We start from the raw sequence: 12,503 nt of genomic DNA, 5'->3' as shown, positions 1-12,503 counted from the left end.
TTTTATGTTATCAACTTATAAACGACCATAAAACAGGCATAACTCCAAAATTTTGTTTATGCTGTGATAATATTTATTAAAAAAAAATGGATTTCGCAAGCAAATCTATGATACGAGTTGACATAAGAGGTTTTAGAAATCCAGAAATCTTAATAGCTTGCCTCGCTCTCAAGTCTCAAGGGTCCCTACGATGGTAGTCCCATCAAACTACCGGGCGAACCCGCAGTTCCGGCTAACAAAAAAATGGTATATACCATGAAATCTTTCACGAGCACGTACTATCCTGCTTTAAGTATCATCAGCATCCGCCATAGACACGATGATGAGCTCATCTTGCGATTATAAAATATCTTTAACATAAGACAAAAAGGCGAGAAATGGAAAAATGTGAGGTTGGGATTGCAAACAAATACTTTCTTTTTTATTTTTATTTTAACAACAACGAAGTAATAAAAGCTTACTTTTCCAGAGTGAAATAACTTGTGTATCATGATAGAGAACTCATCTCTTCTCTCCACAGGAAGACCACTCACGGGCAACCGTTCCACCACATCAAACTGTTGACATCTAAAAGGAAAGAAAAGCACAATCTCGTCCAGCCGGTTTAGAAACTCAGCCTAAACCTCAATCCCTGCCAAATTGGTCAAGTCAATTCGATAAGCAAACCAACTCTTACGATCACGTCACATGAATACTAAAAAAACAAAATAAAAAAAATTGAGTAGAGAACAAGAATTTTCACCTCTGTAGTATCATCAATTCTATCATCATCAAGAACTCTGAGGAGGAATTATGAACATAAATATCATTGCCTTTGTTGTCACTCAGAAAACCATGGTCAAGAATTGAAAGAATGTGCTGAATACAGAAATGTTAGCAATTTCAAAGTCATAAAATACAATAATACTTCTTGACCTCTCTCTCATTGCATCAACAAATAAGTCTCCAGGTTTCCCTTTGCAAGTGCACCTAAAAACAAATATGTCATAGTAAAGAAACGAAGGAGATTCTTATTGTTGGAAGTCATAAATCCCAAATATTTACTGATATATTAAGTAAGAGCAATACAAACCTGAAAAAAGAATCCGGTTCAGTGCAAAGGGACAGATCAACCTCAATAACAGAGCTCATCGAACTGTCAGGAGCATAACATTTGGAAAGTCCGGCAGCGAGGTCTTCTCTCCCTGCACGATGGAGACCTAAAAATAAGAACGAATGAGGGCGCTGAAAATGCTCCTTCACAGGGAGGCACATCTCTCATGGATTCCAATAGAGCCTGAATTATCCGGGTCGTCTGATTAGATTCCACAAATTTGTAACAAAATTTTGAAAAATTATCCATATAATTGTGCTCAGCCTTCTTTTGAATCCTCATTTGTTGCTGGCACTCTTCTTCCCAATCAAAGAAGTGTAGGTTTCCATATCCAATCAAGACAAAAACAATTGAAGCATATATTTGAACATAAAAAATACGAGAGAGAAGAAAAAAACATTAAGGGAAGAGTGATGTAAATCCTATATAAAGATGCAAATTCCTTTCATCATTGCAGACACCAAAGCAAAGTGTATTAGAATCAACATCATTCAAACCAACTAATCATAAGTTTCACTCAATGACAACATATCTTAGCACACTGGGTCAGCCATTTCTTACCAGAAAGACTCACATATCCTGCACACCATTTAGACAAATAACTTCCTCAAAACACCTTTAAATGTTATCAACGGCTTCGAAGTACACACCAAACTGATCTGCGCTCACAGTGCAATTGGCAAAACTTTGGGCTTTTGAAAAAGGTAGAATTTGTAGAGGCATTTCGGTGTAGGGCAGATATCCTGACGGAGGTACTTAATATCGTTTTGTAATAATTTTAGATCATAGAATGGCAATCTGAATAGTGTGGCCTCGAGATCCTAAACCTTATTTCTTGTTCCCTTAGGCTAAACATGTTCAGATCTTTAACACCCATATCAACAAATCACTAGGCAGATGACATGTTAAAACGAATCAAATGGACAATTACAGTTAAAAAGTTTCGCATACCCGTTGACTCTTTATTGTTAAGGTGTATCACATCAAACAGCAAGAATGAGATCTCACACACTTTCCTTCAGGAAGGTCATGATGATGATGCGCAAAAGTCACGCAAAAGGTCGTCGCAAAACTTTTCTATGTTATGCCTAAAATAAGTCATACACTGGAGAAATTTGCTATTTTGCTACCAAACAGGAAGCAAGTGATATGGGCCCAAATAATCAAGAGCCCAATAAAGAAAGTAATATGCATTCTGTTATGATATCAATTTTTTACTACCACTGGCTAGGGATCAGAGAGAATTTGTGCATAGGCAACTCTGGGAATTCTTAGTTTTTCTGTTTAAATCTCATTAATACACATATTTTACAGTCTTCAATTGATATATTTGTGTTGTTAAATTGTTCAAAGTCCGTGGAACCTATCAGCTAGGCTCAGACGTTTGATGCCTTCGAATTCCAGAAAACATTCAAGAAACCGTAGAAGAACAATTGGCCTTCAAGAAAACTGCTGTTTTTCCATTTATTGCCCTCTCCTTTTGTATTATGTTAAAGATAATGAATAATCAGAAAATTAGCTCATCCATCCTTCTAAAGAGGTTGATTACAAAATCTAAAGCAGCTTAGTCCATGTTCCTAATTTTACACCATCAGCTATGAACAAGAGCTGCTGCTGTTATTTAGAGACAGTGACACTTGTTTCGAAGTTCTCCACGATGCAGATGAATTGAAGGAAAAAAGATAGTTTTTGCAAGGGTTGGTCAAAGTTTAGATAATCTTTTCAAATTTTTAATAAAGTTAAATTAAGTAATGACAAAAAAAATATTAGATTATCAATAATTGGAACTTTATATATAATTGTATATTAATTATTTGGAACCAACCAACAAGCAACTATTAACATAACATAGAAACGCTCCTATAAGGACCGAATGCTTAACAAAACCTTTATTAGTTCGAGACATCAAAACCGGTTTTCATTACAACTTTCTATTAAAAAATAATAAATATGTTCTTGTAGTGCTATTAGTTTTCCCGCCACTCGAAACTCTGTGTCATTCTCCCGCTTGATTCTTTTGCCGCGCCGCTATCTATGCCGCAGTTGATTCTAGTTTCTGGAGGCGATTTCTGTAGGTAAGGTAGTGAATTTCTTCTTTCTGTTCTGGAAATGTTGTTTTTGCCTTCTTAAAATAGAATAGCAGTGTTTTTTTGCGGTGATTTTATTATGCAATTACACCTTTTTAGGATTTACTCTGTTGTTTGGAAATGGATAAAATATAGTAAGGGGTTGTGTAGCGTGGTGTTTGTTTCTTCATTAGGTTTTCAGAATTTTAGAAATCGTTGAATTGTCAATTTTGTATGCAGGAAAATTTGAATCATATTCCGTTGTGTTTGCAATCATGTTGTTCTTTATTTTCATGATTTTGTTTCTTTGGTTGTTAGAAGCAGTTAATCGCAAAAATTTTACCAGAATTTTGGAATATAATCTGCTGGCCACTCATGGAATACTTCACCATATCCGTAGTAGAGATATTGAATCGAATGCTCATCCTGGAAAGTTATGCTACTTGTCAATAAATAACAAGGCATATATTTATCATCAACGTCCTTATGATTGATCATAATTCCATTGTCATTCAATGTTGTGTGTTGTACGCCATCGGAATCTAACCAACTGCTACATGCTCGATACAAATGTAAATAGTGGATGTTATACTTTAGTTTGACAGGTTTCTGATTTTCTTTATACACATTCAACAACACATCAAAAACAACGGTTTTTATTAAAACCGTTGTGTTTTTACTTTTAACAACGGTTTTAACAAAAATCGTTGTCGTAGCCTCAAAAAATCCGCTCATATACAACAATCTCTTTAAAACCGTTGTCTTTGATATATCTACGACAACGGTTTTTAAAAACCGTTGTCTATATGTGTTTTGTAAAAGTTCAAAGACAACGGTTTGTTTAAACCGTTGTCTTTCAACTGGTTTTTTTAGTTCTATGACAACGATTTTTGTAAACCGTTATCTTTCCTCATTGTTTATATATGGTAAAAGAACAAAGGTTTTAAAACCCGTTGTCTTCGATTTTTTTTTAATAAAATTTGAAGTTAATATTAAATTTTGACCATAGCTAATTTAAAAATTACGACGGCTAATTTTAGCGAAGGTTTTAAGCAAAACCGTCGCAATTTTAAAATTAACGACGATTTTGTTTAAGACTTAGCGACGGTGTTTGTTTAACTGTAGCTAATAGCGACGGTTTATGAAATTACTGTCGCTAATAGCGACGGTTAAACCAAAACCGTCGCAAACTAACTATAAATATCCGCGTTTTCGGTCTATTTCTTCCACACCACTTCACAACGCTTAAAATTTTTCTCTCTTACACGATTTTAGTTTCGATTTAGGATAAATTTTCTCTTTAATTTTTAGTAAATTTTTAAGACCAGAATATTGTTAGCATAGTAAGATTGTAAGTTTTTTTTATTTATTAAATTATTAAAAGTAATTTTTTTTATTTTACTGAAAAAATTAGCGATGGAAATAATGCCAAACCGTCGCTAAAATTAGCGACGAACTTTTTAAAAAAATCGTCGCTAATTTTAGCGACGGTTTTGCATGAATACCGTCGCTAATTACGGTTTTTTGTAGCTACGACAACACTGTGACAGCACTGTCTTCCAGCGAACTCTTTAACCACAGGGACTTTAACAACGGTTTTACAGACTTACGACAACAATTTTTCACCGTCGTTTTTAGACGTCTACGACAACGGTTTTTCACCGTTGTCTTTGAGCACACCCTTTAACCACATGGCCTTTAACAACGGTTTTATTTGACTTACGACAACGGTTTTTAACCGTTCGTCTTTTGCTTTTTTTTGGTAGTAAAGGTACCCTTCGTCCTATAAGTTTGCTAATTTCATCCACTCTTATGCCCGGAGAAATCTCTATCATAGTAGATGGGCTATCAAGTCGTAAGGAAAGAGTCAGACGAACAAAAACATCATTCCTACGAGCAGCATCGTAAGGGTTACGACATATCGTACACCCGAAATTCGCTTTTAATAATTTTCGACGACAATCCCAATGAAGAAAATGTCCCGGACAAGTTCCTGGATACAATCATTGCACCATCTTCATACGTATCCCAGCATACAAAACAACTCTCACTACCATTACAAAGAGACATATATAACTGTCTCCGATGATCTAGCGCATGCTTTGCTCATCCTCAGCCATCTTATGTTTAAGAAAAAAATTATTGGATCATTCCACATTTATATAAGTAATTAATATAAAATTAAAGTGACTAGCTAAGAAAGAAAAAAATACATGAGTTATTCAGACTGAAATTCATGGATTGTTTTTCAGTGTATATATAGCTTCAAGATATCTATTTCTTTCAACTGAATACATATGAAAGCATGTTGATATTTTAATCTAGTGGTGCAAACTGCAAAGTGAAATACAGAAACGATACACCTGACTTGATTTTGAGTGATTCATCTAGAATATAAAATAGGGCGGACAAAGAAAAGAATTAAACAGATCCTTTAGTTTAATGGAACGAGAAAAACATCCAACAGTTTATATTTCAAGATGGAATTCACTACAAGAAAATACACATTCAACAACACATCAAAGACAATGGTTTTATATAAACTAAAGGTTTTAACAAAACCGTTGTCTATGAGCGTTTTTTAAAGCTACGACAACCGTTTTAAAAACCGTTGTTTATATGTGTTTGTTAAAGGGTCAAAGACAACGGTTTGTTTAAACTGTTGTCTTTCAACTGATTTTTTTACTTCTATGACAACGATTTTTGTAAACCGTTGTCTTTTCTTATTGTTTATATAGTAAAAGACAACGGTCTTCGAAATTTTTTTTATATATAAAATTTGGAGTTAATATTAACTGCAAATTTACTGTTGTCTTTAATTCTATTCTTTGTCCGCCCTAGTTTATATTCTAGGAGAATCACTCAAAACCAATTCAGGTGTATCATATCTTATTTCACTTTGGAGTTTGCACCACTAGATTAAAATATCAACCTGTTTTCATATGTATTCAGTTGAACGAAATAGATATAATGAAGCTATATATACACTGAAAAGCAATCCATGAATTTCAGCCTGAATAACTCATGTATTTTTTTCTTTCAAGGCTAGCCACTTTAATTTTATATTATTTACTTGTATAAATGTGGAATGAACTAATAATTTTTTTCTTACACATAAGATGACCGAGGATGAGTAAGGAATTGGGCATACGCTAGATCATCGGAGACAGTTCTATACGTCTCTTTGTAATGGTGTGAGAGTTGTTTCGTATGTTGGGATACTTATGAAGATGGTGCAATGATTGTGTATCTAGGAACTTGTCCGGGACATTTTCTTCATTGGGATTGTCGTCGAAAATTATTAAAAGCGAATTTAGGGTGTCCGATATGTCGTAACCCTTACGATGCTACTCGTAGGAATGATGTTTTTGTTCGTCTGACACTTCCCTTACGACTTGATAACCCATCTACTATGATAGAGATTCCTCCGGGCATAAGAGTGAATGAGATTGACAAACTTATAGGACGAAGGATACCCTCACTACAAAAAAAAGCAAAAGACAACGGTCAAAAACCGTTGTCGTAGGTCAAATAAAACCGTTGTTAAAGGCTCTGAAGTTAAAGGGTGTGGTCAAAGACAACAGTGAAAAATCGCTGTCGTAGACGTCTAAAGACGACGGTGAAAAACCATTGTCGTAGTTCTGTAAAATCGTTGTTAAAGACCTGTGGTTAAAGAGTTCGCTCGAAGACAACGGTTTGGACTGTTGTCGTAGCTACAATTTGCGAAGTTTTTAAAAAACCACGGTTTATCACAAACCGTTGCTAAAATTAGCGATTAGCGACGGTATTCATGCAAAACCGTCGTCAATTACTAAACCGTCGCTAAAATTAGCGATGATTTAATATAAAGTTCGTCGCTAAAATTAGCGACGGTTTGGCATTATTTGCGTCGCTAATTTTTTCAGTAAAATAAAAAAATTTACTTTTAATAATTTAGTAAATATAAAAAAAAACTTACAATCTTACTTAAATATTTACCAAAAATTAAAGCGAGAAAATTTACCCTAAATCGAACTTAAAATCGTGTAAAAGAGAAAAATTTTAAGTGTTGTGAAGTGGTGTGAAAGAAATATACCGAAAATGCAGATATTTATAGACAGTGTGCGACGGTTTTTGGTTTAACCGTCGCCGTCGCTATTAGCGACAGTAATTTCATAAATCGTTGCTATTAGCGACAGTTAAACAAACATCGTCGCTCCGTCGCTAACTTTAAAATTGTGACGGTTTTGCTAAACAACCGTCGCTTAAATTAGCGACGGTTATACAAAACCATTGCAATTTCTAAATTAGCAACGGGTTTGCAAAACCATCACAAAATTTAATATTAACTACAAATTTTATTTTAAAAAATTCAACGACAACGGTTTTTAAAACCATTGTCTTTTACCATATATAAACAATAAGAAAAGACTGTAAACCGTTGTCATAGAACTTAAAAAACCAGTTTAAAGGTTGTCTTTGACCCTTTATAAAAACACATATAGACAACGATTTTTAAAAAACCGTTGTCGTAGCTTTAGAAAAACGCTCATAGACAACCGTTTTTAAAAACCAAAACCGTTGTCGTAGCAAAAAAACGCTAATAGACAACGGTCCGTTGTCGTACATATATCAAAGACAACGGTTTTAAAGCGACTGTTGTCTATTAGTGGATTTTTTTAGGCTAAGACAACGGTTTTAATCACGGTTTTGATTAAAACCGTTGTTAAAAGTAAAAATTAAAACCGTTGCCTTTGAAGTGTTGTTGAATGTGTATTTTCTTGTAGTTTCTGCTGTGCACATCCGTTCACTGATGAGGATTATACTGTCTTTCCGGACCCTTGTGTCACACATCCGGTCCATTCGACACTCTCTTTATAATTAAATGATTGTGCTAATAGTGGTGATTACTAATATGCACAAATTCTCAAAAATATTCTAGAGGAGTCTAGAATTAAATTAACCAAAGAGTTACTTTATAAATTAAATAATGGTTATTTAATTTAATATATATATATATATATATATACATGCATATATTTTATATGGTAATATAAAATATGTGTATATGATATTATTATATCATGTATTAACAAATGTTAATAAATATATTATATATTAATAATATGATAGTTTAAATATAATAAAGGAGATGGACTCCTGATGAGATTAAGAGTCAACCTCTATACATGCACCACTAGAACTCATAATTCATCACCATAATTTTGCACACAAAATACACTACAAGCTTTTCTCTCCATCCATTGAAGTCACGGCCATGTTGAGTTAAAGCAAATCAAGTCATGCAATTAATTTCGGATTAATGATTTGATTAGCTTGGATAATGATTGATTACGAATCAATTAATTTCCCCATTTTTGAAAAACTATCGGCCATCACAAGACTTGGTGAAGAAATATTTTCGGCCTTCCTTGTTCTTCCACCGTCGTTGCACTGTCTCCGGATTTTGGAAATTCGTAGACTACAGTCTTAACGCACAAATCGTTTGGATTTTCTAGCGCAAACCAAACGAGAAAAATAGTCTCTGATCGTGGACCTTATTAGATGATCAAAGAGGATATCCGTTCGTAGGGGTTTACAAGAAGAGCTATATCTGCCTACACATCGGAATAGTTTGGAGTCCAGCGTTGATAACGCAATGTATAATTCTAAACGCCCTATGAATGAAGTTTTAAACACACGACGCCCAAACAAAAAATTTTAAACTTCCGCTGCGTCTTGGATGCGAGAACACGATGTCTCAATACTTGAAAACTAAAAAAGAATAAATATTGCAAAGAGAAAGTACCAAATTACTAAAAAAGATCAAATATATGGATTGAAACGCAATTTTGAAATTTCAAGGAACCAAATTTGCGGAGTTGTAGAGGACGAAAACGATTTTTCCTTCAATATGTCAATTAAGAAGTTTCATTCTCTGTATACTTTATGTTATACATAATGGTGAAGATACTAAAATTTTATAGAAATATTCGATTTAGGGATGATACCCATTTTCTTCCTCCTTGTTTACCGCTTTTCCCATTTTAGTCCCTCTTCATTTTTGACTGCTTAATTAATCCTTCAACTTTTTAAAATATTCCCGAATTGGTCCCTGTCATTATGTTGACGTTAACATTAACATGGACCCACATCATGTGCCTTTCACACGTTCATTTATTTGTGAAGACAGTCGATTAACACGTCCTTATTGTTTACTCTCCTTTTCAACCCTTACTCCCCACCTTTACAACCCTAATTCGAAACCCGTGAAACTAAAAAAAAAAACTGAAAACTTTGTTGTGTTCTAAGGATAGATTTCTACTCATACAGTCTTATCGTGGCTCACCATGAAAAATTACCCTTGCATTAACAGCAATCCCCAGCCATCAAATCTAACACTCTGTGTTGCATAAAACGGCATTAGGCTTTTGTATTGTCCTAAATCAACTCAAACTCCAGAAAACAACTCCCTTTTTCACAAGTGTATAAATAGAGGTTTTATTTGATAATCTATTTGTTTCGAGAAAAAAATGAAGAATTTGTTAAATGCAAGTATGGAAGTATTTCAAATGAAGGTTAAGGAAGACGTTAGTTACCCAATCACCAACAACAAGAAGGCTGACCATGAAGTGATTAAGAAGGTCTCTGTTGAAGCTCAAATCATGTATGTCGAGGCATGCAAGTCCAAAGCTCCACAAAACTTGAAGCCCCATGGAACCAATTAAGTAGCTGTCAAAATATGCATACAGATTAGCAATCTTTGGACAAATTCCATGATTCAAACACCGGAAAGTTGGTAGAACTGACCAAGAATCTAAAAATTATTGTTCAAAATCATATAAGCAGGCAATTTGAAGCAGTAGAACAGATATTTCAATTTCATCCAAACATCAGAGAAACCGAAGTTGAACTTCAGTACTGAGTTCAGAGAAAGTGAAGTAGAACGCACAAGAAAGAGGGAGCCAACAACTAGGTAAATAAGAACCAGTTCTGCATGGAGACCCTCGGTGATCTAGTGGCACCTGGCGGTCCTTAGAACAGAGTTCAAGACCAATACAAGCAACCATTCTCACTTGTAGTTTGTTTTTTTAAAAAAAAAACTGAACTTGTAACAATTTGAAATAGATATGCATTATGTTGCATCGAAGGAATTTGTTTCCTAGATCACGCTCATCGAAATTAACAAATTGAATAATGTACACATCTCCAATCAAAATCTTTTTTTGCGCATGTTTAGGAGAATATTCATAATAGGTTCCATGTTCATCTACGATAGTCTCCATTAAATTTAAGTGTTACTCATCTACCTACATGGGCAAACGCCTGCAATTTACGTGTCTGTGTGGTGTGTTTAATGCAACACAATTTGGATTCACCAAAAACAGAAACTCTTCCCAAAAGCAGAAGCCATAATAATCCCAACAGAACCAGCTGCACACAAACACTGCCCAATCCTTATCACTAGCCCACTCCTTTTCCCTGGACTGCCATACACCTCCTTCATCCCTCTCTTCCAGCACCCTCTAAATTTTCGCGTTTTTTTGGGTCAAAGATTAAATTTCTACGACGTGGTTTTTTCCCACAGCAATCAAGGATTCCAATCATCAGATAAAAAAGGAAACTTTATAAACGTCAAAATTCTCTTTGTTCTCTCCACCAAGAAAGATAGGATATTGGAAATATCTTCCAATTTCACAACACTGGCATGGGAATTGAGACTGCAACAAACGTTTTTATTTTAGGAGATAATGGCATGAAATAGCTTTGTCAAATTCTTGTCGAGTTAATATCTCACTGTGTAACAATATTTCAGTTTCTATGTTAATACGTAAATTCTGAAGATTCTCGTTGACTAATATCCCATCTGTTTGAACATTTTAATCCAGTTGTTATATTTTTTTAGGATACAGACCATGTTATATTTTTTAAGCATGCGGACCCTTGTCTCTATTAGATCTACTTGTTTCAAATATTCCAATTTATGAGAATAAAACTTATAAATAAACAATCTCGAACATGTATTCAAATCCATAATTTTTTAGAGATATCTCCTTTTCAAATATTTAAATTACACAATAACAATAATATAATACGTCTGAAATTTTCAACTCAAGCTCTGATACCATATTCATTAGGCTATTTAATGAAACAGGCTTACTTTGGTCATTTTTGAAAAATATTTCAGCTCATAGGACTAAATTTGAAAATTTTAAAAGTGTAGGGACCATATAGAATATCGAAAGATGAGGGATCAATTTGGAATTTGTGTTAAACTATAGGGACCCTTAAACTAGATGTCTAGATGTATAAAAGGCTTACTGCAAACTCGAATAAAAAGCAACCATGTTGGAGAGAACAGGACAAACGCCAGCTTGTCATGAAGACAAGAACCTCCCCATGTTAGTTTACCTTATTATTATTAGAAATTATAAGTTTAAAAAAAATTAGTTTTAACTTCATTATTTTTGACACAACAATTTATTATTTATAAAATAATTTATTTATAATTTAAAATAACGCAAGCAAAAATTTATTAGTAGGCATGTAACATTTGAAAAAAAAATTAGTATACCACATAACTTTGAACCAAAATCACACTACTTCATTATTTACAGAAAATTTAATAATTTTACATATTTAATTTTATGTTATCTGTTAGAATTACTATTATTTATTTTTTAGGGTTTTATTTTTTGTATTCTAGGCTGATAAGAGATTTGGTAGGATTAGTAGAATATTTTAGTTTGATAAAAGATTTGATAGGAGTAGCAGAATATTTTATTTTTGATAAGAGATTTGGTAATTATCTCTTCTCTCCTTGTATAAATTCCATGTTGAAGGAATAAAATAATGATTCAGTCAAATTCTCTCAATTCACATGGTATCAGAGCCAGTAATCGATCCGGCTTTCATTAATTTTGTTCCGACTGCTCCTCTATTATGAGCAGCCCGGAATTCTTCTTTGGAAGCTTTATGGCTGATTCATCTTCCACAAAACCTAATGGTGGAGGCCAATCTTCCATCAACCTTAACCAGAATGAAATCTCCACCAATTTTTTGATCACTACCCATAAACTTAATGGTACCAACTTCCTGCAGTGGTCCCAATCGGTCACCTTGTTCATCAAGGGATGAGGAAAAATTGGCCACCTTAATGGTACCACGCCCGAACCTCCCAAAACCGACTCCTCCTACAATGCCTGGGAGATTGAGAATTCCATGGTCATGTCGTGGTTGATCAATTCCATGGAGCCCTCTATTGGCCGTTCCTATTTGTTTCTCCCTTCCGCACGTGCCTTGTGGGACGCTGTCAAGGATACATATTCTAATGTTGGGAATTCGGCTCAACTCTATGAGGTGAC

General features: G+C 34.2%; 1 protein-coding gene across 4 annotated transcripts in view; it reads right to left on the bottom strand.

Moving 5' to 3' along the window:
- Positions 1-504: 504 nt before the first annotated feature.
- LOC140827788 (uncharacterized) overlaps positions 505-12,503 on the bottom strand; it is a 30,895-nt gene continuing 18,896 nt past the window's right edge. The window contains exon 6 of one of the 4 annotated variants that reach the window (XM_073190631.1): positions 505-742. Coding sequence is in view for 1 of the 4 variants with exons in the window: in XM_073190630.1 (XP_073046731.1) it covers positions 625-631 (7 nt within the window). In the remaining 3 variants the exon portion in view is untranslated. Of the gene's footprint in view, positions 743-9,455; positions 9,871-12,503 lie in introns of those variants that run through there. The other 3 variants (XM_073190627.1, XM_073190630.1, XM_073190629.1) reach the window with 3 other exon arrangements.

This window comes from Primulina eburnea, chromosome 3 (assembly GCF_022965805.1).
Source record: "Primulina eburnea isolate SZY01 chromosome 3, ASM2296580v1, whole genome shotgun sequence".
Taxonomy (NCBI): Eukaryota; Viridiplantae; Streptophyta; class Magnoliopsida; order Lamiales; family Gesneriaceae; genus Primulina; species Primulina eburnea.
The sequence above is the reverse complement of the archived record's forward strand: the minus strand, read 5'-3'. Positions and strand labels throughout refer to the sequence as shown.